Source organism: Corythoichthys intestinalis, chromosome 8 (assembly GCF_030265065.1).
Source record: "Corythoichthys intestinalis isolate RoL2023-P3 chromosome 8, ASM3026506v1, whole genome shotgun sequence".
Lineage (NCBI taxonomy): Eukaryota > Metazoa > Chordata > Actinopteri > Syngnathiformes > Syngnathidae > Corythoichthys > Corythoichthys intestinalis.
The window spans coordinates 16,005,305-16,032,778 of NC_080402.1; the positions used below are offsets into that span (position 1 = coordinate 16,005,305).

The 27,474-nt window shown below is 36.9% G+C and overlaps 1 protein-coding gene across 1 annotated transcript in view; it reads right to left on the minus strand.

Annotated features, from left to right (window-relative positions):
- LOC130920961 (complement C3-like) overlaps nucleotides 1-27,474 on the minus strand; it is a 52,866-nt gene that overhangs the window by 21,355 nt on the left and 4,037 nt on the right. The window contains exons 3-22 of the mRNA XM_057844535.1: nucleotides 26,602-26,764; nucleotides 26,409-26,506; nucleotides 22,541-22,629; nucleotides 20,301-20,383; nucleotides 20,136-20,223; nucleotides 19,915-20,017; nucleotides 17,701-17,821; nucleotides 17,029-17,144; nucleotides 14,761-14,907; nucleotides 14,567-14,666; nucleotides 14,389-14,483; nucleotides 12,376-12,567; nucleotides 12,118-12,273; nucleotides 11,823-11,952; nucleotides 7,421-7,495; nucleotides 7,120-7,314; nucleotides 6,917-7,037; nucleotides 1,586-1,674; nucleotides 1,343-1,482; nucleotides 1,034-1,246 (exon numbers count right to left, since the gene is read on the minus strand). Of these exons, the coding sequence (XP_057700518.1) occupies nucleotides 1,034-1,246; nucleotides 1,343-1,482; nucleotides 1,586-1,674; nucleotides 6,917-7,037; nucleotides 7,120-7,314; nucleotides 7,421-7,495; nucleotides 11,823-11,952; nucleotides 12,118-12,273; nucleotides 12,376-12,567; nucleotides 14,389-14,483; nucleotides 14,567-14,666; nucleotides 14,761-14,907; nucleotides 17,029-17,144; nucleotides 17,701-17,821; nucleotides 19,915-20,017; nucleotides 20,136-20,223; nucleotides 20,301-20,383; nucleotides 22,541-22,629; nucleotides 26,409-26,506; nucleotides 26,602-26,764 (2,514 nt within the window). The remainder of the gene's footprint in view (nucleotides 1-1,033; nucleotides 1,247-1,342; nucleotides 1,483-1,585; nucleotides 1,675-6,916; nucleotides 7,038-7,119; nucleotides 7,315-7,420; nucleotides 7,496-11,822; nucleotides 11,953-12,117; nucleotides 12,274-12,375; nucleotides 12,568-14,388; nucleotides 14,484-14,566; nucleotides 14,667-14,760; nucleotides 14,908-17,028; nucleotides 17,145-17,700; nucleotides 17,822-19,914; nucleotides 20,018-20,135; nucleotides 20,224-20,300; nucleotides 20,384-22,540; nucleotides 22,630-26,408; nucleotides 26,507-26,601; nucleotides 26,765-27,474) is intronic.

Here is a 27,474-nt window from a genome sequence, read left to right on the forward strand (position 1 = left end):
TTATAATGGGTTATTCTAGAGTATGATTGTAAAAACAGTTCAGATAGATAACTTTGTCCTGAGAAAATAAAAAATCTAGCAAATGTGTAAGCAGTTACTTACAATGTTACTCATTACTTGAGTATTCTTTTCACCAAATATTTTTTTAGGGCTTTCAAAATTATCACGTTAACGGGCGGTAATTAATTTTTAAATTTAATCACGTTAAAATATTTGACGCAATTAACGCACATGTCCCGCTCAGACAGACAGAATTTAAATGACCGTAGAGTGAAATGCCCACTTGTTAAATGTGTTTTATGGAGTTTTGCCGCCCTCTGCTGGTGCTTGGGTGCGACTGATTTTATAGGCTTCAGCACCCATGAGCATTGTGTAAGTAATTATTGACATCAACAATGGCGGGCTACTAGTTTATTTTTTGATGGAAAATTTTACAAATTTTATTAAAACGATAACATTAAGAAAACATTAAGAGGGGTTTTAATATAAAATTTCTATAACTTGTACTAACATTTATCTTTTAAGAATACAAGTCTTTCTATCCATGGATCGCTTTAACAGAATGTTAATAATGTTAATGCCATCTTGTTGATTTATTGTTATAATAAACAAATAAAGTCCTTATGTACCGTATGTTGAATGTATATATCCATCTTGTGTCTTATCTTTCCATTCCAACAATTTATTTTACAGAATATATATAATTTACAGAAAAATATGGCATATTTTATAGATGGTTTAAATTGCGATTAATTGCGATTAATTACGATTAATTAATTTTTAAGCTGTAATTAACTCGATTAAAAATTTTAATCGTTTGACAGCCCTAAGTTTTTTATTTGTACATGAGTACCTTTTTTAGTTCACTACTTTTACTTTTACTACTTTATTTTTAAGTAACGCTATTCTTACTTGAGTAGTTGAGTATGTTAAAAGAGTCCGTAACAACAACATGCGACAAAATCTGTCTGTAGGCTGAGTAAGACTCAAGAGTGAATATTATGTTTCAGTAGCACACTTAAATGTTTTTTACCACCACATTCAGCTCCTTCATTATTCCATCACCAAGATGAGATCCGGCCACAGCTGCTTTGATCTCGATACCAAACTTTCCCTTTTTCATGGGAATGATGATATAGGGTACAACTTTAGTAGTTTGGGCTCCCATTTCAACCTCCTGCCTAAACTTTGAGCGCTTGGAAGCAGCACTGCACACGTCCGCTGTCTCAAACAGATCCACACGCACCTTGAGCACAAATATGGAGAGATTTGATTGTATACATATATTGCAGCCAGAGTGGAGGTCTATGTAATTTAAAATCTACAACACACACAGACTTACTGTGATCTCATCAGGGCTGTAGTTGTGGAGGATTGCCCTGATTTCAATCTGTTCTCCGCGGACAGCCGAATAAGGAAGCTTGAGGTCAATGAAGAAATTCTTCCTTACAATTACTTCTAAGGGTTCACCAACACAGATTCCTGCAAGATAGCAACAAATGTGGAAAGTTTACATGGGATGTACAATTCAAAACCAGTAGGACATTATTCTAACAGTTTCAAGGAGAGTAGATCTATTCCTCACCATGAGTTTTGGATAGACTGATACCCATGAACTGCCATGTTGTGATGGAGTCTTGCATCGGCACGTAAGTCAAGTGTGATGTGGTGTCACTGAAACAAATAATAAATGATTTGATCGCACAAGGTTGTGTTTGTGCAGAAATGCCCTTCATCCTTATGAACGATTGGTTATACTGTATTTGCTCTTTTATGTACAAAATTGTACGTGGTTAGACTATACAATGTAAAACTATACATATATACAGTGATCCCTCGCTACTTTGCGCTTTAAACGCTCCGCCCTCAGTTCATCGCGGATTTTTTTTTTCAGTTAAAAAATAAATAAATGAATACAGATGAGCGTTGTCTCACTCTCCCTCTTGCTGTTTTTCTTGGTCAGGCAATGCGAATGAGTTGCTTATTAAACTCAACGATGATTGAGAGATGTTAAGGATTGATATTGCCTGAGATGCTTGGAAGCCGTAACTTCAAAGCCCAGCATGCGTCAATCATCGTTTAGCTTGTTAAACAGTTGCTGTGACAACTCCTTGTGTGTAAATGAGCAGCTTGAGCGGATTTGAGTGGACTCACTCAATGAAGCATTTAATAAAGACAAGCATTTTTCTACTTTATTCTTGTTTAAAAATAATTCAGCGGGACAGTAACATGTTTAAAACTTATCATAATTATTTCACTTGAGGTGCTTAAAAAACATTTATTAATACATAAAAGTTTTTTTTTTTAATACTTTGGGAAAAAAGTGAAAAAACATGTCTTATATTGATCTCTTTCCAATGCTAAATCTGAATACTGTACATTGAACAAAATGGTGGCAGCTATAGCTGACAGCATTTATCGTTAAAATAAAATACAAGGAACATAAAATACAAGGAAAAACGGTTTAGTAACTGTAAATTTTACGGTAGATATGTATATATTTTTTCTAACTATAAAGCATGGTGGAAAAATTTGATATTGTAAATTCATTACACTGTGATGACACCACAGTACTCCGTTTCTTATTCTCCACCTTCTCTTGCAGGATTAAAACCCACACTGTCATCTTGGCAGTAAAGAGTTCTGACTACTGAGCTACTACTGAAGAGTAAGTGCCGTGTTCGAAAAAGGTTAGAAACCCTTCCTCTCCGAAAACTCGAAAAAGTGTGCTGGTGACTAGATTGGCTCAGTATTTAGGACACTTGAGTACCATGGCAACGACAAAGGCTCAAAACCAAGTGGAAATGGTTGAGAATGAGAAAGAGAGTGCAGTTACGTCAACCATCAAACCAATTACACATACATATTCCTTTTTTTTTTTTTTTTTTTTTTTTTTTACAGTTGTTTATTGTAAAACAACAGTTAAATTGTAGTTTTAAAAAATTGTAGTTAATGATGTTAATTCGACAGTAAATTCTTTTAAAAAATGTTTTTTTATACAATTCTTACGACTGAATATTAGGGCCAAACAAAGAAAAAAAAATAGTACTACAGGAATAAACTTGAAATAAATTTGTGATATTACGAGATTAAAGTTGTAATGTTACGGTAAAAAAGTTGTAATATTACAAATTAAATGTTCTTTTATGACATTTAATATTATGAATGCAATGAGGCTAATTTAGCTAAATTAACTACTACGTACTTCATAAAGCACTTCGCCACCTCCGTTAAAATGAACGATATTGAGAGCATCTCGTGAAGCTGTATTTTAGAATCGGTTTCTTATAATAAATATACCCCGTATTTTCCGAACTATAAATCGTGTTTTTTTTCCCCATATTTTGGCTGGGGTGCAATTTATACTCCGGAGCAACCTACGTGTGTTTTTATTAACACATTATTACCAGTATATTATTTCATGATGACATTTCATATTATTTTCACACTACAGTAAACCGTCCACAAGAGGGCTCTCTAGGCCTGTGTTGATAATTTCAGCATTGCTGGCAACTTTTAAAAACAAGAAGAAGGGCTTAACAAAAATGACACCGAAAAGGAAATCCTACTCTGCACAGTACAAGTTACAAGTCAAAAGTAGTAAGAAGTGCCGCATCGTCTACCTCTGGAGTTAGGGGAGTTAATGAAAAGTGACACTGAGGATTTCACTGGATTTGAGCTATTTGGGTATTTTGAGTTACACGGATGGTTTTGATAAAGTTGTTAGCATGTTATTTATGCTATGATTAAAATCTTAATGAGTTATTTTAACATACCAGGCATCAGTGTTGTCACAGATTACTTAAAAAAAGTAATTTAATTACTGATTACACCTCAAAAAAGTAATCTAGTTACCTTACCGATTACTTTATTATCAAAGTAACTAAGTTACTTTAAAAGTAACTTATCAGTTACTTTTTACCAATTTTTCTCCATTTGCTGCCTCAACATAAAAATGACAAGAAAAAATGTCATCCCATGGAATTGAATTTTTCATATAAGGCTTAATTATTGAGTTAGCGGGGGTTTAATTAGTCGATGTAGTTAATTTCAACCACCATTGACTCGCGCTAGCTTAGCCACCCAGGAGCCCTGAAACTAACAAATACCTGACAAACTGCACGGAATTTGTTAAATATCAACTCCAACGACTAAATAAACCCCCGCTAACTCCAAGATAAAGCCTAATGTCAAAAATTCTGAACTTCCCCTTTAAAATAAAGACCTAGCTGTTAAAATATTATCTATAAAAGTTGTAAATCAATAAAACAAACAACAAAAATAAATGAAATGAACAAGAATCCTACAACGTATTTCATAATGGGTCAAAATCATTTTTCGAGCAGATCATGTGACTAGCACCTACGACACTAGCTTTTGCTTTGCCAAGCCAAAACTACATCCTTGGAGGCAAGATGGGTATTTAGAATTTCTGTAAACCTAAGCTTTCAAACGCAACCACCAACAGCTGAGTTTGAACAGTTTTATATACACTGTATATGTATATATACAGTATTGGCCAAAGGTTTGGCGACAGCTCAAAGGTGGACACTTTGAAGAATGTAGAATATAAAACCTGTTTTTAGTTATTTCACTTTTTTTTTGCCATTCCTCATGTTCGTTCATAGTTTTGATGTATTCAGAGAGGATTTACAATAGTATGGAAAATACATTAAACGTAAAAATGTTTAGGTGTGTCCAAACTTTTGACTTTTGTTTCAGTCATCATCATGCTTTGCCCCCAGCCCCACAAAAGTAAAACCCCGCCTATGGTTACAAATACTGACAATAAAATGTGCATAAAGGCTGGTTACAAACTGTAAAAGTGCTGGCTGTCTTGTTACATTTTCGAGTTTTGTCTCGTTGTCCTGTAATTCCAAGTGCTTCCTTGTTGAATTGGATGTAGAGTTTTTAGCGGCCGACAGTCTTTTTCAGCCAGCGTAAAGTTTGCAACGCACGGAGATATTTTTGTCATCTTTACTGGACAGAAATGTGAAGTAATGGCTGTATTTCCAGTGAGCAAAGGCATCCATTTGCGGCATATATCCTGCCTTTCACTGTTAGCCTCGCTGCCTCGTCAGAATGCTATGTTGTTGACCGCCGTGGCAGACAGCCTCAAACAGCATCTTAATACACGTGATCCATTTTTTTTCCCCCGATGAGAAATGCTCTTCGTACATGACTACAGTATTCTTCATTGTACATACATTATGAGGCAAAAACAAAATAGTAACGCACAGGCACTAGCGAAACTAACTTTAATCGGATTACTGGCTTGGAAAAATGAACGTGTTAGATTACTCGTTACTGAAGAAAGTATTCAGATTACAGTAACGCGTTACTGACAACACTGCCAGGCATGTTGTCAGTTGTGTCATGTAACATAAGCAATACCGTTAAGCCTTGTGTTGCCTCTATTCTGTTTTTGTTTTAAATTGTTTGTCATTTAAATTTCAAGTAACATGTCTGTTCTTGGTGTTGGAGCAATAATATAAAAACAAAATGCGACTTATACTCCAGTGCTACTTATTAATGTTTTTTTTCTTCTTTATTATGCATTTTATGGCTGGTTCGACTTATACTCCGGAGCGGTAAGTATTTGTACTTATGCTTTGATGTAGTTCTTTTTCCATTAATATTACAATAGTATGACTTTTTTTCATGTAATATTACAACATATGAATTTATTCTAATAATATTATGACTTTTTCTCTTAGTTTTAACAACATATGACTTTATTTTTGTAAAATTTAAACTTTAATCTTGTAATATTATGACTTTCAATTAGAGATGTTTCGATCGCTTAGGTCCGATCACGTCATTTTCAAAGTATAGGAACCCGCAAAAAATTATCGGCCATGCCTTTTTAAATTTTTTTTTACATTTTTTTTATTAAATCGTTTTCTAATTGTATTTAACGTTACAAACATAATATGTTTCACTCTTCCAGGGTCTTTAGTTTAGGCTTAAGGTAGGGTTATCAAATTTATCCTAATAATGGCGGTAATTAATTAAAAAAAAAAAAGTATCACGTTAAAATAGTTAACGCAATTAATGCATGCGCTGCACGACCCACTCACGCATTGTCGCGCTCAATCTGTAATGGCGCCGTTTTACCTATATAGAGAGATAAAAGGCAGCGTAAAATGAGTAGAGTGAATTTGGCAGCCTTTGGAGCCTTTTTTTAATTGGCTAAAACCTTACAATCCCTCTCCCTACGATTAGAAATATTATGGGAAGCAATGTGGGGAAGCAAGGTAGCAAATGATCTGTATCTTAACACCTTGTTATTTGCCAATGCAGAGAAGATATATCAATTGGTAGCACTACTCACAGTCATGGTTCCACTTCCCATCATGCATTTGGGCATGACTACAGTATCATTTACTTAAAGCTCAACAAATACACTAGATGGGAATATTTAGTCACAATTTACAAAGTCACAAGTCTTTCTATCCGTGGATCCCTCTCACAAAAAGAATGTTAATAATGTAAATGCCATCTTGAGGATTTACTGTCATAATAAACAAATACAGTACTTATGTACTGTATGTTGAATGTATATATTCGTCCGAGTTTTATTCATTTTTTTCTTAATGCATTGCCAAAATGTAAATAATCAGGAAAAATTATCGGGAATGATTGGAATTGAATCGGGAGCTAAAAAAAAAAAAAAGCAATCGGATCGGGAAATATCGGGATCGGCAGATACTCAAACTAAAACGATCGGGAATGGATCGGGAGCAAAAAAACATGATCGGAACAACCCTACTTTCAATTTTTGTAATCCTATTTTTTTCCTTTGTTTTGCTCTAATACTCCATCGTAAATTCTAACAACCACAGCTGCCAATATTTTACAGTAAATATATGTACATAATTTTTTTCTAACCATTTTTTAAAGTGCAGTTTCATACCAGTTTGACGCATGTTGAGGACAAGGAGGCAGTTTGATATCAGACCAAAGCCAGCTTTCAGGGAAATTTGTGCGTGTAACAATTTCAATGTTGTCCATGTAGATGTGATCACTCTTCTCACCTTAAAAAGAGATTTAACAGGGGCAGTGAGAGACAGTAATTTGAGTGGTCTATGAATATTACCCCATATGTCCATTTCATACTCCGAGCTATGACGAGAGCATCTTGCTTCATGTCAGCTCTCTGGCCTTCCAACTCTTTGCAGCAAAACAGGAAGGCCTCAACACATTCTGGTCCACCAATAACGTACTCGCTGCGTATGTCACATGTGTATGAGAGACGAGTCTCCGCCATGCCATCCAGACAGCATTCCTTCTGTGTACCGACATATTTACCAGCTGAAAATAAAGGAAATGTGGGGGAGAGAGAGGCCGCATTAGTTATCACATGATTCTTGATACCAACTGTTTGGCAGCAATGACTACTATGCATTAATATGCTTACCTAATGTTGTAGTGACCTCTAACAGAGTTGTAGCTCGTTTTTTCTTGCTGGGTGGTGGTGATGGACATTTCAGCTCTGGAAATGAAGCATAATCATAAACGTTGAAAGCATGAGCGGATTTTAAGGGGGGGCCAGCCCCCCGGTGGCCGAAAAGTGTCATTGCATGAAATTGACTTTACTATATATATGAAAGTTGTAAAGCAATAAAACTGCAACAAAAATGAATGAAATGAACAAAAAAAAAATTTTTTATAATGGGTCAAAATTATTTTTTGAACAGATCATTTGACTAGCACCTTAGACGGTCATTTACTTTGCACATAATTTTCATTTTAAAAAAAATTAGGGGAGGGCAATTTTATTTTTTAAATGATTTTTTTCTTTGATTGAAAATATTTTTTTCGGATTGAAGCAACTTTTTTTTGGAATTGAATGATTTAAACACAAATGTCCTACCCATAATATGGCCCAAACACAAAAAGGATTGCTTCAATCAAGTAAAACTTAAAAAATTAAGTGTTGAAATGCAAATTTTTCAATCTTAAATATTTTTTCACATTCAAAAACGTTTTCTATGATTAAAAGTTTTTCTTTTTTCGATTAAAGTGATTTTTCTTTTTGAAAATATATATATTTTGAAGCAATTTATCTTTTGATTGAATAGTAAAGAAAAAAACGTCCTTGCCAAAATGTGGCCCAAACACAAATCAACATTGCTTCAATCCCCAAAAAATTCAATCAAAGAAAAATAGCTATCACATCCATTTTTATGAGTCTCAAATGTATTTTTGCATTCAAACACTTTTTTTTTTTTTTTTTGGATTGAAGCGACTTTTTTTTTGATTGAAAATATATATTTTGATTGAAGCAACTTTTTTTTGATTGAATAATAAAGACAATTATATCTACCTTCATATGGCTCCGCCAAGGGAATACAATTTTTGACTGGGGTAACTACATTGGCACGACACCGGCGTGCGTACCATACTGTATTCAATGGTTGACGATCTTGGCAAAAAGTATTGCCAAAGCAGCCTGATTCAGAATTCCCCTCAAGAATGATGGGAAACAAAAAAGCGCTCATTGTCAATTTATTATTATAAATATTCTTGTAAGTTAATTTTATTGCTGACACTGCGTTTCGGCGTCATCAACATGTTGTGCCCCCCCCTGCCCCTAAAGTCAAACTCCGCCTGTGGTTGAAATACTTTACCATTTGGATCATTGGCGTTATCAGCGTAAAGATCAAAAGGCAAGGCATGGCTAATTCGCATACAGTAACTCTGCTGCCATCCAACCAATGCTTTTTCCCGGGATGTTGTTGATTATTTCAGCAAGACTTGTCATATTCTGCAAGTATTAGAATAGCATGGATTTTTCGTAAAAGAGTTCTAGTACTAGACTGGCCTGCCGGTCTACTGGCAGTGTTGTTTTCGTCAACGATGATAATAACGAAAATATTTCATCAACGAACAAATTTTTCATGATGATGAAGAGACGATAACAAGCTAAAAATGTGTCTAACATATTAAAACATAATTCGACGAATGCCAGTTTTTATCTGACGAGACGAAAATGCGCCATAGTTTCAGTCACATATTCACAATGTGTAACATTTGTATGTATAGTTAGCCTGCATTGAAGCAGTGTCTGGTTGTGTCACTCATGTGAGGTGTTGCACCCCCCCCCCCCCCATCCCATGAATGTCCTCTCCAGGCTTGCTTGTTCTGAAATACATGCGGTAAGATTCGTTTTCTTATCTGTGCTGAGTGATCATCACATACTAAATGTAGTGGGTGGCGTTAGCATAGCATTCATGTTCTTGTTAGCATTAGGCTAATGCTAACGCAAACGTGACTGATATGCGTCCTCTTAAACTCTCGGACAACTTTTTTTTTTTTTTCATACAGTTTGTGGTGGCCAGGAGGGTATAAATAATTGATAATACTGTACTGTTTTCAAGCTGAGTGTGTTTATCACCAACTTGGCGTTGTCCTCGGAGACGCTACAACAGGGGTGGGCAAACTATTCCACAAAGGGCCGCTGTGGGTGCGGGTTTTTGCTGCAACCCATCAAGAGGACACCTTTTCACCAATCTGATGTGTTATAAGTGCAATCAGTTGATTGCAGTCAGGTGCTTCTTGTTTCCATTGAAACCTCATTGGTTAAAAGCTCGGTGCTGGATCAGTTGGAACAAAGACCAGGACCCACTGCGGCCCTCGAGGACCAGTTTGCCCACCCCTGCGCTACAATATGTGCTCGCCTGTCAATGTTTATTCAAAATTGTTGGAAACCTTTATTTGTTATATTTTTCAACCCGAACTTTTTAATTTTATAGACCAAAGATTATGAGTAAATTCAAACTAAAACTAAACGAAAATTAGTCTGAGTCTTCGCCATGTAAGACAGTGCTCTCCAACCTGGTCCTCAAAGGCCCGCTGTGGGTCGTGGTTTTTGTTCCTGCCGATCCAGCAAAGATAGTTGAACCAATGGGGTTTCTGCTAAAACAAGCAGACTGACTGGGAAAAACTGTTTGCATTTGTAAAACACCAGATTGGTGAAAAAGTGTAGTCATCTTGCTTGGATGGAATGAAATCCTGCACCCACAGTGGGCCTTTGACTACCGGGTTGAAGACCACTGATCTAAGACTATCTTCTTCTTCTCCTTTTCTTCTTCTTCTCCAGTCACTATGTATCATCAGATGATTCCAGTCCATAGTTGGATGCATTGTCTGAAACTCGGGGTTCGGTCAGCTAGGTCCTCTTGGGTGCAAGATGTCGGGAGGAGAGGGGACATGGGGATGGCGTGGCTCAGTGGTAGAGTAGTTGTCCCCCAACCCAGAGGTTGTGGATTCGATTCTCTGCTCTGATGAACTCGCCTATGTATCCTTGAGCAAGATACTGAACCCCACATTGCTACTGGTGCTGCGTCACCAGTAGGTGGATGGCGATGTATTGTAAAGCGCTTTGAGTGCCTTGAAAGGAGGAAAAGCGCTATACAAGTATAACACCATTTACAAGGAGATGTTGCATGGTCTGAGCATCTCCAATCAGACAAGAGATGTCGCCATTTTCATAAAACCCCCACTTTGTTAGGTTTGCTTTGCATCGGCCGATAACAGCGGTTACGGCAAGACCAGAGTGGCCATGCTTCACTGGCACCAGATGGAAAAGATTAGCATGGCCTGGTAGAAGACACTGTGTGTGGGGCTTGGGTAAGATGTTATGACCACAGAGCGACACACTGCTTGTCCAGATTTCTGTCCAGAGCCTTTACAGAGTGCAGGAAGCTGTGCCTTGACTTTAGCCTTTTTACTGTTGGCTTATGATTGTAGAGTTGGTGGCTGGTGTCAGTTTCTTGTCTCAGCTTTTCCTTCTAGGATACAACTGGCCTCCGGATGCTTGGTGAAGCAATCCCACAAAGTAGGTACAGGTCATCAACCTTTGTAGGCTTCAAAGAGCCAGTGACAGCACGACAAGCCGAGTTTAGCGTGGTATCAACCCTGGTGGCATGGGCTGATCTACACCAGACAGGTGATGCCTACTCCGCTGCAGAGAAACATAAAGCCAACACTGTTGTACGTGCATCATCATCAGCATTCCACTTTGTGTTGGTAAGCTTCCTGAGAATGCTGTTCCTTGATGCCACTTTGGCTTTGGTATTTGTGATGCGTTCTTTGTAGGTGAGAGACCTGTCAAGTGTCACCCCTAGGTAGACTGGCTTTGAGATGTGCTGCAGCCTCTTACCATAACCAGCTGATCTGTAGCTTGCGATCAGATTCACAGTTTTTTAGATGAAACGTGCAAATTTGTGTTTTTTCTGGGTTAGCTCTTGGGTGGTTGATGGAATAGTAAGGGATGAGCAGGTCCAGAGCATTTGAAAGGGAGACTTCAACTGATTCAAAGGTACTCTTTTGGGAGGAAATACACAAATCATCAGTATATAGGAAACGTCTTATGTCTGGTTGGGTGGGTTGATCATTAGTGTAGATGTTGAACAACAGGGGGGCGAACACACTACTTTGAGGGAGTCCGTTCTTCTGAGTCTTCTGTGTCTTAGACTATGAAGTATTATCGTCCATAAGACTAAGACGGAAATTAAAAGGGCTGCCAAAAACAACACTGCGGTCCAGTCCACACATTTATTCTACTGAATGGCGCATCATGGAGCGCAAATTACGACAACAGAGAACTAGACTGTTGAGTAACTGAAGTTGCACATCAAGCAAGAATGGGACCTACTGTAATTGCTGGCATTAAATATCTTGTCTTTTTTGTGTACTCACTAGAATATAGGAATTTGCAAATTATTGTATTATCCTTTGTTATTGTTGTTGCCATTTGACACAACATCCCAAATCACCAGTTTATAAAATGGCATAAAAACAGTAGAATCTATTACCTTTTCTGTAAGGTGTTCCTTGTCCACTGTTAGTCTCAAACACCAGCCCAGCATCGTAAAACACACTCATTGCGTCCTTTCCTCCACCTGGCGTACAGCCTGTGTCATCGTTTTCCACAGTTTCCCAAACCTGTTAACCAATAACCAAAGAACTAATGTATGGCTTTAAAATGACATACTAAAAATAGCTGGTTCCGGATTCTCTATTTATTTACAGTATTTTTACAATTCTTAACTTATTGTTTCATCCTCTAAAAATATGCAACTTTCAAACAAAATAATAAAAAATGGTTGCCTTTTTCTGGGTCAGGCGGTGCTTCTTGTTCAGAACAAAAACACCTTTGTCCACTGCTACCAGGCCCACAGTGGCCTCTGGGTCTCCAGTGACCTTAAGTCCAAATAGTTTGCGAGGCTCAAAGGATGGTGCAGGTATAGTTGATTCCAGTTTGAGCTAAGTAGATGACATAAACACACATATATATGTTTTTGCCTCGCCAAATAATGAAATTCATAAATTTGAATGTCCTCCTTATAGCTAATAGGCTCTTTTTACCGTGCCCATGCAGGAGTCCTTCACGTCCACCCAAACAGAATCTGACACCACCTCATTGTTATTTGGACGGTAGTAAGCTACGATCCGGAATGATGGCAACATGTCTTTAGTAATGGGAACGATGATGGAGATCAGAACTTGGCCTATCGTCCTGTGACGACCATGTTTCACCAGTTTTCCTCTGCCAATGATCTGAAAAGAAAAATGTCAGTGTCCATCTAAGTATATAATACCATATTGGCCCGAATATAAGACGGCCCTGATTATAAGACTCAATATATATAAGATATATATAAGATATAAGACTCAAGTTTGAAAAAAGACTTTTTGAACACCAAATTATTTTTTATACAGAAAATAATTACAGTACATCTGAAACAAATGTTTATAACAATATATTTGAGAGAAAAAGCATGTTATTTTGCCTCATTCAAATCTTAATATTAGGGCTGTCAAAATTATCGCGTTAACGGGCGGTAATTAATTTTTTAAATTCATCACGTTAAAATATTTGACGCAATTAACGCACATGCCCCGCACAGATTAAATGACAGCAGTGTAATGTGCGTTTACTTGTTACTTGTTTTTTTTGTTGTTTGGCGCCCTCTGCTGGCGCTTGGGTCCAAACAATTTCATCGGTTTGGGGAGTGAGCATGGTGTAATTTGCCTGGCTCTGCCAGACTGTTATCCCTGTATTTTTCAAACACTGAGAGTATAGTCTGGGAACCAGCCCATTAACGGCCTCTCGAGCAGGTACAAAATCAATCGACAAATCAGATTAGTTTATTTGCGTGACGTGTTCTTAACGAGCAACGTCACTCTTGCGCGTCGAAAGTCATCCCCACAACAACACAGATGGTGAACGGGAGAGCCGAGAATATGTTCCAATCCACGGTAAAATCAGTTTTAAATTACCAAAAACACATCGACACGAGTCATTGACAACAGTCTGTCTCGCGCTAGCCATGTTGAATAAACTCCGCTCTCTTCGCATGTTTACTTCCGCGCGCAAGTCCCTCATCCTGCCCTCGTCATTTTACTAACGTCACGTCTGCCCGTTGCTGATTGGTCCACTCCGCTATCTTTTTGCTGTGGCTTGCTCCGCCCTGGAAATTGAATCTGCGTGAATGGTGGCCAGACTCAATAGCTGGAACAGTGGTGAGTCTGGTGTACCAGGCAATGGTGTAATGACATCAACAATGGCGAGCTACTAGTTTATTTTTTGATTGAAAATTTTACAAATTTTAATAAAACGAAAACATGAATAGAAGTTTTAATATAAAATTTCTATAACTTAAACTAACATTTATCTTTTAAGAACTACAAGTTTTTCTATCCATGGATCACTTTAAGAGAATGTTAATAATGTTAATGTCATCTTGTTGATTTATTGTTATAATAAACAAATACAGTACTTATGTATATGTATGTTGAATGTATATATCCATCTTGTGTCTTATCTTTCCATTCCAACAATAATTTACAGAAAAATATGGCATATTTTATAGATGGTTTGAATTGCGATTAATTGCGATTAATTACGATTAATTAATTTTTATGCTGTAATTAACTCAATTAAAAATTTTAATAGTTTGACAGTCCTAATGTAAACTAAAGCGCAATCACATTCGTAAATGAATGGCTTCTGGTTTTTGAAATGTTAATAAACCAATCTATTGTGATAAAACAACAAAATTGCAATAACTGCATTAACCATCAAGGTGAAGTCTAACTGTAACTGTAGTCTTGAAACAAATCTGAATAAGGAAAAACATTGCAATAAAATAATGCAAACTGGTTAAACTAAAAAGACAGCTGAGATCTGTCAAGACAGATCATCGCTTCAATGATATCTGGCGCCATCTAGCGTCGTGAATGGGTATAACGTCTAGACCGCGAATATAAAACTACCTCCTCTTTTTCAATCTTATTTCAATGCAAAAAACACCGTTTTATATTCGGGCCAATACGGTAATTAAACCAGCATGGGGTAGTCAGTAAAACACTTCTCACCAAGTATGTTATGTCAGTATCTCCAGCTGGTGGCCTGTTTAGATTAAGATTGATTTTCAGGTTATCTCCTAAATCCAGCTCAGCAGTGTCCACCCCTGTAAAAGGCACTCTTTATACATGAGATACTGAAATAGCTTGGGTGCTGTACAGAACAGAAAGGAAAGAGTATTTTTTTTACCTATGTGGATGTAAGAATTGCTGTTTGTCTGATATGGGCGGGCCTCCATTTGGGCGACTGCTTGCCTTTCTCTGAGAATTTTTGGATCATTGGTGTTTGCCTGTAATTGAACAACAAGAGAAGGAAACAAGCCTTGTTGTTAAAACACACGGCTGTGATATTTTCACCTGCATTAAAATAGGGCCGAGACTTACTTTGATCTTCAAAACTGGGTCCCGCGCAACTGTATTGATAGTGAGCTTGGCGACGCCGTTGTCTGAGGTTATTCCTTGTACCTCACCTGGGTGCACCACCACAGGAACATCACGTGCTGGAGTATCATCAGGATTCAAAACCTTAACCTACCACCCAGGACACAAAAAAAATGCTTCGTCACCAAACATTTAACTGGCTTGCATTCTATATTATTATGTGTTCTTATGAGGAGAAGGAAAAAATGTTTTTGCTAAACTTTTAAAGCTGACAAAAGTCCTGTTGTTCTATATTCTATTGTTGTTACTATAAAGCAAGGGTGCCAATTACGTCAACATTAAATCATTCTATTGATAATGATTTAATGTAGATAAGCCAAAATATGAAGTAGCTACGCTACGTAAAGTAAGTAGCAGTATATTCAGCTACAATAGCCCAAGTTATTTCAATATTGAAAGCATCTTGTGTTTTAGAATCGGTTTTACAAATAAGGAAAAGAAAATCCTTTATATTTTGGCTCTTCTACATCGAATCATTATCAACAGAATGTTTTATAGGCTACCAAGACTTCGTCGTAGCTCTCAGCTATGGAGTAGCTTTACGATATGAGTGACGTAATAGCAAATTGGAATAATATTGTGCATCTCCTGATCCTATATTTTGGAATATGCTTCATAAATAAGGAAATCCTTTATCTTTTGGCTAATCTACATCAAATTATAATCAATAGATGGATTTATATTGATGCTTTGTCGTAGCTCCTAGCTAAGGTACATGTAAGTAAAGTGCTCAGCTGTTTACCCACTGTAACAACACAACTTTTTTTCTCTCGTTGTACCAGTACAACTTTAATCTCGTAGTCCTTTTTTTTTTCTCCTTTACTTGGCCCTAATCCTCCATTGTAAATTAATTATCTTGTGTGAGCAACTTTTTGGGGTGATGCACAGAGGTGGGTAGAGTAGCCCAAAATTTTACTCAAGTAAGAGTAGAGTTACTTCAAAATAATATTACTCAAGTGAAAGTAAAAGTAATCGTCCAAGAAATGTACTCAAGTACAAGCAAAAAAGTATTCGGTGAAAAGAATACTCAATTAATGAGTAACATTGTGAGTAAATGCTTACATTTTTGTTGGATTTTTTCCCCCCGTTTTTTTTAATGGTATATTTTTCTGAGCACAAATTGATCTATATGGACTATTGTTATAATGATACTGTACAATAGCCCATTACATAACCTCATTAAGCCATAGAAATACAAAACAAAAAAAAGTTTTAATTTTTAAAATGAATTTTTAAAAACTATTTTGTTAAAAAAAATTAATTGAATTTAAAAAAAAAATCATTGAATTCCGACGAGAGAGAAAAAAAAAACATAAATGAAGCATTATTCGTCCAAAGAGCATGAGTGTCCTCTGGTGGAGAAAATAGTTCCTAGTTTGAATAGTGAAGAGTTCCTTCATAATTACTATTTTGAAATTAAAAAGATCATATCGCCAGTTTTCCGTGGTCAATCAGTGCCAAATAATAACTGGGGGAGAGAATAAAATCCACGCTTTCGTGTCATGTTGAGGGCAGCGCCCTAAATCAAATTGTTCATTTTTTACTGTGCTTTAAAGACATCACATGATTGAACAGGCTGGTGTAAAGATAGAACAGCAAGCTTGCGTCTGATTGGTATAATGGAGGCATGTGATTATTGTTGCGACGTCTCATTGGTGAAATCCGTAGCGCTACCCTGGTAAGACACCAGGCACGTCTTTACTCTTGGCATTGCTTCCAAAAATAAATAAATAAATAATTACATAAATAAATAAATTTAATATGTAGTATAAAGAGGAAAAATATAGCGACTCTTGTGTAGCCCAAAGTAGCTGAGTAAGAGTAGCATTTTTTTTTCCTCCACAAATCTACTAATAGTAAAAAGTATAGCTTAGTAAAACTACTCTTAGAAGTACATTTTTCTCAAAAAGTTACTCAAGTAAATGTAACAGAGTACATGTAACGTCTTACTATCCACCTCTGATTATGCAGCACCCCCCTGAGTTAAGGTAGATTGCGTGAGGTTTTCTCCTTGAAAAGTAGCTCTTGGAGCAAAAAAGTATGAGCACCCCTGCTATAAAGTATAATGTTTCTTCTTGCTTTCTGATAGAATAAAATTCCCCCACAAAATGAGACTTATACTCCAGTGTGGCTATGTTTTTTCCACCTCCTTTTGCATTTAATTTTAAATTTCCCTTACACTTGTTGTTTTATTGTACATTAATTCTTTACCGTCACATCAAAGGACATCCCTGGTTTGAAATACTTGGGCGTCTTCTGGAATTGGATGCTGTAAGGAGAAGTGACAATCTGGATTCCTCTCAACTCCGCCTCTACCATTTCACTACCTGTGATCACAAGATTTACACACAATATATGTTAATATCATGGTTTGTGCTTGTTTAGTGCATTTTGGTTTAGGTTATTTCTTGGTTGTTCCCTGTCTTGTTTCGTTTTGTGGCTTATTTTCATTCTAGTTTGTTCCTCTGTGTGTTTTGTTCTTGTGATTACCAATTCATGTGTGTTACCAATCAGCTCCCCAGCATCTTTTGTACTCACGCAGGTCTGCCTGGTCTTGTGACCCCGTGTCTGTGTATTTGAGGTCCCTTCTTCTATCCACCTTTTGTTGCGACATTGTCCTTGTTTCCTGTGTTTCCTGTATCCCCTAATTCATTGGTAATATTTTAATACCCTGTCTTTTAGTTTGGGCTTTTGTATGTGTTGACTTGGACTTTGTTCTGATATTTTAGATATTAAATCCTTTTTAAATCCACCACTACCTGCCTGGCCTCCCTGCTTCTGTGCACTTGGATCCACTCCTTTGTTAAAAAAAAATGATTGTCCGTTGTACTTTAATTGGTTTGATTCCCAAATTATGAGAAATTATTACCAATACTTTCTTACCGCTTAACGTCAATACGCTGGCAGACACAAATATGTAACTTCCCACCAACTCATCAATGTTGGGGAAGACTTGTGTTATCTGCGCTCTCTTGAGTGTGGCCACTCCGCGGCCTCTCTCGATCTAAAAGACAAAAACAGACGTGAATTTAAAAAAATATCATGTAGCAGTGCTCTTGACTGAGCTTTCATATGTTATTTAGTATCAGAGAATCTTGACTTCAACACTAACAGTGTTCATGTACACAGGTTCATATTTCTCCAGCTATAGCTTTCTTTCTTTCCTTCCTTCCTTCCTACCTTCCTACCTACCTACCTACCTACCTACCTACCTACCTACCTACCTACCTACCTACCTACCTACCTACCTACCTACCTACCTACCTACCTACCTACCTACCTACCTACCTACCTACCTACCTACCTACCTACCTTTCATTCTTCCTTTCTTTTATTCTTCCATTCTTCCTTCCTTACATTCTTTCTTCCTACATTATTTCCTTCTTCCTACCTTCCTTTCTTGATTTTCCATACCTTCCTTTCTTTCTTTTTCCTATTTCCCTTCCTTTCTTTTTCCTACCTTCCATCCTTTTTTCGTTTTCCTACATACCTTCCTTCCTTCCCTCCTCTTTCTTTCTTTCTTTCTTTCTTTCTTTCTTTCTTTCTTTCTTTCTTTCTTTCTTTCTTTCTTTCTTTCTTTCTTTCTTTCTTTCTTTCTTTCTTTCTTTCTTTCTTTCTTTCTTTCTTTCTTTCTTTCTTTCTTTCTTTCTTTCTCCTACCTTCCTACCTTCCTTCCTTCAATCCTTTCTTTTTCCTACTTTCATTCCTTCCTTCCTACCTTTCATTCTTCCTTTTATTCCTTCCTTCCTTCCTTCCTTCCTTTCTTTTATTCTTCCTTTATTTCATTCTTTCTTCCTTCCTTCCTTACATTCTTTCTTCCTACATTATTTCCTTCTTCCTACCTTCCTTTCTTGATTTTCCCTACCTTACTTTCTTTCTTTTTCCTATTTCCTTTCCTTTCTTTTCTTTTCCTTCATCCTTTTTTTTGTTTTCCACATACCTTCCTTCCTTCCCTCCTCTTATTATTTCTCTTTTTCTTTTCTTTCTTTCTGTCTTGCCTTTCTATCTTTTATTAGTTCTTCCTTACTTCCTACCTTTTCCTTCTTTCTTATTTTCTTTCTTTTATTCATTTTTCTATCCTTCCTTCCTGCCCTCCCTCCCTCACTTCCTTAAAACTGAAAGGTTGTACTAAACCTCAAATGGGTAATTGTCTTTCTTTAAGTGATGTTAACAAATAACTTCAAAACAAAAATACCTAAATCATAAAAACAAAAAAATAGTGATTAAAAAAAAAAATCTGTTAGGCAAAAAAACAAAACAAAACAAAACAAAAAAAAAAAACAAATCTGTGCTGATTTTTGCTCTACTAAAAAATCAGAATAAAGTGCATTTTTATTTTATTTTATTTTTCATAATTATTATATTCCATTCTTTTATTGGTTGTTTTTAGTGTTAATGTTAATGTGTATTTGATGAGAAATGAGCACTTTACGTTGTGCTTTTTAAAGTTGCGTTTGGTCAGCCATTTTCAAGGAGCCAAAAATAGCAAAGAGGGCATGCCAAACCTCATGATATGATTTTGATGGGTAAATATTCATCCAGTCATCACCAAGAAGTGGCAAGAGCAACGGAATTCAGTGTATTTATTGGTTTGGAGATGCGAACGCGTCATGTCCTTCAGCAGCATGCTTAGGTCTGAAGGGGTTAAATAACATCTGCAAGCACACTTTCACATAACTGAAAGGAGGCAAGAGGAATTGTAAACTTAAGCACATATTATAAAGAGTATCAGTGAAAATCATATCCTTAGTATAGCTGACATAATTAATATAGAAATGCATGTTTTATGGAAACAATTAATGGACTTTTTACTTTCCCCAACACAGTAAATAATTCATTAAATGATCTCAGACTTTTAACAACACTATACGGTACTGGGGGTTTAACAATTTTGAACAAAACTGTATGTAATATTATTTTTGGGGTGTTTTTGAGGCCATTTACTGATGAGTTGCTTTAAAAAATGTATAAACTATTTTTTTCTCTGCCCAACATGCACCCTCCCAATATGTTTAATGACTGTGTGATTCCTTGTTGGGTAGACAAACAGATTTCAGTGAATTAAGTTACAGTTTACTAAATAATGAATGCACTTACAGGCACTGACTGAAGAGATTCAGTAAAGCTCCTCTTTTCGCCATCCTTTAGATTCCCAAACACCACAAAGGCAGTTCCATCTACCTCTTCCCCAAATAAATACCTAAATCACAAGAAAAGAAATTAACGTCTACACGCCGATCAGCAAGTGATAGAAAATAATAGAATCTTTCTTTTCTGCACCAGTACGTATCCTAATTTTTTTTAGATTTTTCACATACGTGGCTCTGATGTCAACAGCAAACTCTTGACTATCCTGGTAGAAGAACGGCACAAAAGGCAACAATTTGACTTCAAAACTGGGTAGCACTGAAAGTAATGAAAACATGTCATGGTACAGCAACACATTTTTCTGTCAGACAAATTACCGTATATTCGGGCCTCACCATACTCTTTAACTTCAAACTGTGCAGTGAAGCTTTGCTGTGGGTGACTTTGGAACTTGGCAACAATTTTCCACAGACCGGGACTAAACAAAGAATTTCAAACAAGGTTTTCAAATTGTCTGGAACAGCATGTATTTTTGTGTACAATCTCGACCAGTGGTTTTTAACCCGGGTTCGATCGAACCTCAGGGGTTTGGTGAGTCAGTCTAAGGGGTTTGGTGAAGGTTAAGACACGCAGAGCCCTATTTTCGGACGCTGACTTAATCTAGGGAAAGTGGCGTTTTAGACGTGGTTATGGGCTGGTTAGTCCCCAATTTACAGGCTTTATTCAAATTCTTTCAACTGCTAATCCTCTATCTGATGGAACAAGAAACTGGTTTGCTCAGTAGAAGGTTGACTTTCACTTGGTATGAGGAAGTTAAACAGACCTACCGGTGGTGTGCACTGCGTTGACATAAAAAAACAACAACATTTGCATCACATTTTACGCCTCGAAAATGGCTTGAGAGGTAAGGATGTGATAGAACTACTAACTGCAATTTCTGGAGAAATTACTATGGGGTTTTGCTGTGGGAAGATACAGATCTTGGCCCGCCCAGGTTGATTTAGTGACATTGTTTTTTTTTGCCATTGGAAATGAATGAGAAATTTGGACGTCCATTGCCGTCAATGGCATCGACTTACATATGCGTCAATGGAATCCAAGTACATTGGCATCAATAGAATCGACGTTCATGGCCGTCAATAGCATGGACGCACATAGCCCTCATTGGCAATTGTGCCTGTCAATGGTATCAACGCAATGTAAATGCCATTGGAAATGAATTGGAAATTTGGACATCCATAGATGTCAATGGCATCGACTTACATATGCGTCAATGGAGTCCAAGTACATTGGCATCAATAGGCATGGCCTTCAATGACATCTGTGTACTTGGGCGTCAATGCAAAGTAAATGCCATTGGAAATGAATACGAAATTTGGATGTCCATATCCATCAATGGCATCGACTTACATATGCGTCAATGGCATCATTGCAATGTAAATGCCATTGGGAAATAAAATGGGAAATTTGGACGTCCATGGCCGTCAATGGCATCGACTTACATATGCACCAATGGAGTCCAAGTACATTGGCGTCAATAGGCTCGACATACATGGCCGTCAATGGCGTGGACGTACATAGCCCTCATTGGCAATTGTGTACTTGTGTGTCAATGCAATGTGAATGACATTGGAAATGAATGGGAAATTTGGACGTTCATGGCCCTCAATGGCATCCACTTACATATGCATCAATGGAATCCAAGTACATTGGCATCAATAGAATCAACATACAAACGTGGCCGTCAATGGCATCAATGCAATGTAAATGCCATTGGAGATGAATGGGAAATTTGGACATCCATGGCTGTCAATGGCATCGACTTACATATGCGTCAATGGGGTCAAGGTACATTGGCATCAATAGAGTCGACATCGGCCAAATGGTTCGGGCTGCGCGTTGTGCCGAAAAAACGCGGAGAATAAGATGAATAATAATAATAAAGTCTAGCAAATTTATTATCTGGGCCTTTGCAATGCAAGGCCCCATATAATAAGAATATCGACATGAAAACATAAATAAAAACAGTGTGAAATGAGTCAAGTTTAATTTCATTTTCCAATGTGAAAAGCAAATCAAAAGGTAAAATTATTTGTTGTTAATTAACAATGTTTATTGGATTTGTGAGAAGATTCTTTTTTTTTAATTAATTTATTTTTTTAACATAATGACTGTGTACAAATCTGGCGATCATTTTGTGCGAGGTGTTTTATTAAATTTGATGTCATTTGAGATGTAAACATGACAGAAACTGCACAGTCAAGGTTAATGCAACTAAGCAGGTTTAATGTTGAACAATATAAGACATATACCTCAAAAAGATGTGCGCATTGGGCCAGTTTTGTTTAGTGGTCTTATTATGCTTCAGGCATAAAACAAACATTTTGACCTGTTTAAAAACATGCTGTCTAAATGAGAAAACAATTGAATGGAAAATTCACTTAGGTTTTAGCTTGTTAGCTTAGCTACATCGATTTTCAAGTTGGAAAAAATACGATTTTGTTCTGATCTTGTGAAACCCACGGGGTTCAGTACATTTAGCAAGGTTAAGAACCACTGATCTCGACCCAACCTCTTAAATTAAAATAAACAGAGTTTATGTGACAAATGTCTGATTAAAAAAAGAAATCATCACCTGACAACTTCAGCAAGTTTATAATTTCCAGAGTAGATCCCTGTCTTCAGGAAGACTGATTCAAGTGGTAAAACGATATCCTCGGGGGTCTGGGGACAAAGATTGAACAAATTTTATTGTCAGGCTCATGAGTACTGTTTAATCATGCTTTTGAACCTTTTCATGAAAGATCATTCCTTGTGCATGAGATCAGTTCAGAGTACGCAGAGACAATGCAACATGACATTACTGTATTTTTCGGACTATACGTCGCACCTGAGTATAAGTCGCACCAGCCAAAAAATGCGCAATGAAAAGGAAAAAAACATATAAGTCGAACCTTTGAACGCATTTTTTGGGGGAAATTTCTTTGATAGAATCTAGCACCAAGAACAGACATGTCATCTTGAAAGGCAATTTAAAACACAACAGAGAACAACAGGCTGAATAGGTGTACGGTATGCTAACATTACATGACGCTAGAACAGTGGTCTCAAACCGACTCCACAAAGGGCCGCAGTGGGTCCTGGTTTTTGTTCCAACAGATCCAGCACAAACAGTTCAACCAATGAGGTTTCTACTAACATAAGCAGCACCTGATTGCAATCAACTGATTACACTTGTAAGAAACCAGATTGGTGAAAAGGTATTTGTCTCGTTTGGTTGGAATGAAATCCAGTACCCCCTGCGGCCCTTTGAGGACCGGTTTGAGACCACTGCGCTAGAAGTTAGATCGGGCCTAAAAAATCCAGCCTGACCCGACCAGCCCACGGGTATTAAAGCCTGACGTGGCCCGAGCCCGATCAATTACCTTGATTTGCTTGCCCGAGCCCGAAAAAACACGAAATTTTATGTTTTATTTGTAGGCACGAGCTGGAAAAAAAACAAAACGAAAACGAAATTTTATGTTTTATTTGTGAGGACTCAGGAGAAGGAGGAAATGCGGGGATGCAATGCATGGTTGCATTTTGTGTGATCACGTTTGTGATGATGCCGGTGCACATTTGCATAATGATAACAAATTAAAGCCTGTCTTTGGTAACGAATTCTACCAGTTAAACAAGACTGTAAGATGAATATTCAATAAACATTTATATCTTTTCTGTTGGCGTGTCTGTTTTAACAGGCAGATAGAGGATTTGACATTTATTTTAATCTCCACGAGTTGGCAGAAAACCCCCCCTGCAAGTTTTTTCAATGTTTAAATAGTCTACATATTTTTATGATCATTATAAATGCATTTACACAACGAAATAACGCTGGAAAATGTTGTTAAATATGTTTCTCGTATGAGACTAAAGCGCCACATTTGTTTACATTCAGCGAAGCCGACACAGTTTTCCGTATAGCATCTTCAACAAGCAATTTGAATCCTTTCCATATCCCACTCCTACAGCAGTTGTTTGCTTTTCAAGTCCCCTCTCTTCAGTTTGTTTTTCACTCCTATAGCTGCTCCATATCGAAAAAAGAAATACCATGATGCTCGCGGAGGGTGCCAGGGCGCGGGTGGGGAAGATTGCAAAGAGAGCGAGGCCACTGCGTTCACGTGCGCAGGTATGCACAGCGCCTTCTTTGTTTCATCCAAATTATTTTATTTAACATCCATACATCGTTTTAGTATAAATATAAGAATATGGCGGAAAACACTCAGGTGACTTGAAGTTCCGCTCTGAGACCCCCAATTTGTCCAAATTTCAAAATTGTCCGATATGCATGTGTGATACATCATTGGAAAGCTTAAAATCTCAATTTTCTGGGGGAAGAAAAATTTTGAACAGGAGGGCATTTTAAAAAAAAAATTAGGGCTGTCAAATGATTAAAATTTCTAATCGAGTTAATTACAGCTTAAAAATTAATTAATCGTAATTAATGGCAATTAATCGCAATTCAAACCATCTATTAAATATGCCATGTTTTTCTGTAAATTATATATATATTCTGTAAAATAAATTGTTGGAATGGAAAGATAAGACACAAGATGGATATATACATTCAACAATCGGTACATAAGGACTGTAGTGGGCATTTCACTCTACTGTCATTTAAATCTGTCTATGCTGTCCTCACTCCGAAGCCTCTACTTTTTCCAAAGCTAGACAGCTAGTGAACGACGCCTTAATAATTAGACTTCTTCCTTTTTCATCTGATTTATTAATAAAATGGCCTCAAACCATTGTCCTCTTTAGACCGTCGTAAAACTACAAAATAAAAGTACACAAGCATTGCATTAGCAATGACGTTAGCTTAGCACGCTATACAGGTTCACTAAAACATAAACAAAAAGCGTCTCATACAAAAAATATAACATTTCGCTTACTAACATAATATGTACATTCTTTACAACAACCATACTTACGGACAAATCTTGTCCAAGGATCATCTAAGCACAACATTATCAGCCCGAGACGTCGGGCAGCCATAATGAACTGGCAAGAAAACAATAAACCATGTTGCAAAGCGACCACAAGAGTTCGCTGTTGGACAGCACAAAAAGCCTTGCTGTAAAACTTACCAAAAGGCGGAATACTTTCTGAGCGGGACATGCGCGTTAATTGCGTCAAATATTTTAACGTGATTAATTAAAAAAGATAATTACCGCGCGTTAACGCGATAATTTTGACAGCCCTAAAAAAGAAAAAATGTTTTTTAGACAGCAAAACCCTATTTGGAGGTGAGAACACGCGAGAGCAGAATTACAGACGCCATGACTTTAAAGAGATATTATCGCATACTTATCTTGTTTCGATCCAAAAACTCCATGTTGCATGTATCACTGAGTGCCAAGCCACAGCTGTGAATGGCCACAGCTGGATTTTGGGAGGATTTTAAGGGTGAAACATAGCAATATAACAAGGGTGGCAATGCAGAAATCGCAGACATCAAGGAGTGGTTGAGATGTTCTTTTTCATATATTTACCCTTTTCAACATTTTTTTCAATTTTTCTTTGTTTGGATCGATTATTTATTATCTCAAATAATGGGGAAAATGCGACAGCAACAAAAAAATATACAATTAAACGATAGTTATGAGGTAGATATCCGTGACTTTTTTACAGACGCCATTTTTTTCATTGTGACGTCATTTGTTTAAAAGTTTAAAATATGCGAGTGAATAATTTTTTAAAGTCGTTTTTTTTTTTTTAAATGAAATATTAGACATCATTTAATGATTCTAAGCTAAAAATGACAGACATTTTGAATGATAAATATAATTAATTACCTTCGTTTTATGGCTGGGTCGAAACAAAAGCGGTTGCGCGACGTCTGTAAACGGGGGTTTTCAGGGTAAAACGGAAAAATTAAAAATAGTTTGGGGGCTTAATGTGCCATGAATCTGCTATGGCAGCATATAGACATATTGTTCTATTAAACACAACAGTTGTTTTGGCTTTAAATACAGCAGTTTCTTTTAAAAAGGCGTGCAATAGCAGAAACTGCTTTTTCAGTCTTGTCTGTGTTTTCCGCCATATATATTTATTTTTTAAAAAGGTAGCGAGAGGGAAGTCGACCCGACCGTAAATAATCACACATTAAGTCGCTCCAGAGTATAAGACGCACCCTCTGCCAAACTATGAAAAAAACTACGACTTATAGTCCGAAAAATACGGTAATGTTACGCTAAATAAAATGTTCGCATTAAAAATATTGAATCTCAAATGTTGAGTGTTTTCGGTGTACACAAAAACATGAACAGGTTAACCAGATAACAACAAGCTAACCAGATACTCTTGTTTCTTTTTTCTTTCAAATTTGTTCCTAATTTTGTTATTTTATACATCTATGTTTTTAATAAAAGATTTCTCTACTTAGCCACTGTCCAGTTTTTTAAATAAGGGTGTAAGTTTGAACCTGTTAAGGGAGGTTAACCAATCAATATATGATAACCAACCATCATTTCAATGATTATAGCAGCAGCATCAGCTTGATTTTGGAGATCTCTCTCAACAGGTTCCATGTTAGGGGTCACTCCAAACATCCTGTAGTTCACTAGAAAAAAACAATACAATATTAAGTTGCCATAAAATTGTCATGAGCCAAATGACTGTTAATAACTTAACACTTCGACAAATAGCTTTACATACCAGTGCTGTCAGGGGTGTAGAGATTCTTGTCCGTCTGGATAAAAATGTATCCAGACTGGAAAGAGACTAACACAACTTTCTCCAAGAGTCGGTCGGGGAATTGAGCTTGCAGGTATACATACTGCTTCGTATTGGGATCTAGATTAAAGTCAGCTGTCGGTATCTAACAAGTGAGGAGCATAGTATAGTAAATATGTTATATTAAAGCACTTAAAGGCATCTTTAACCCTTAGATGCACAAGTTACTGGACCCTACACTACACTAAGTGAGTCAAAAATGACCCATATTAGAACCAATGTATTTTTATGCCATTTTGATGAAGAATAATCACTTGTAAATTAATTAGTATGATATTTAGGGCCACACAAGAATGATTTCATGCTTGAAATATCTTAATGATTCAATTAACATTTTTTGGAAAAAAAACAAACAAACAAAAAAACAACACCAGCAATAGACTTTATCTTTCCTTGTATTTTATCATCATTGATGAAGAGCTCCCATGCATCTTTTTGGTAAGAAAGCGGTGCTAAGCACTGACCAATTTCTGAGGATATTTTGGTTCTGTGTTCTGCCATGGGTGGGAGGTAATTCTCTCTAGTAAGAACCCTACCAACTCATTCTGTTGGCCATGATTTGGACACTTTCTTCTTCAGAGGACACATAAGTGGAATTTTATGAGTCACATTGATCCTGTTCAGTTGGATTTCCAGGTGGACAACTGCCACTGCCACCTGGACAATAGTCTGGGTCCTCATCATCAGAAATTTCGGACACTTGAGTCCAACCCTGTCACTGTCTCTCCATCATCCAACATCTGTTGGACCATTTCAGCTGTAAATCTAACACAAATCAGATTTTTTCGTGTTTTT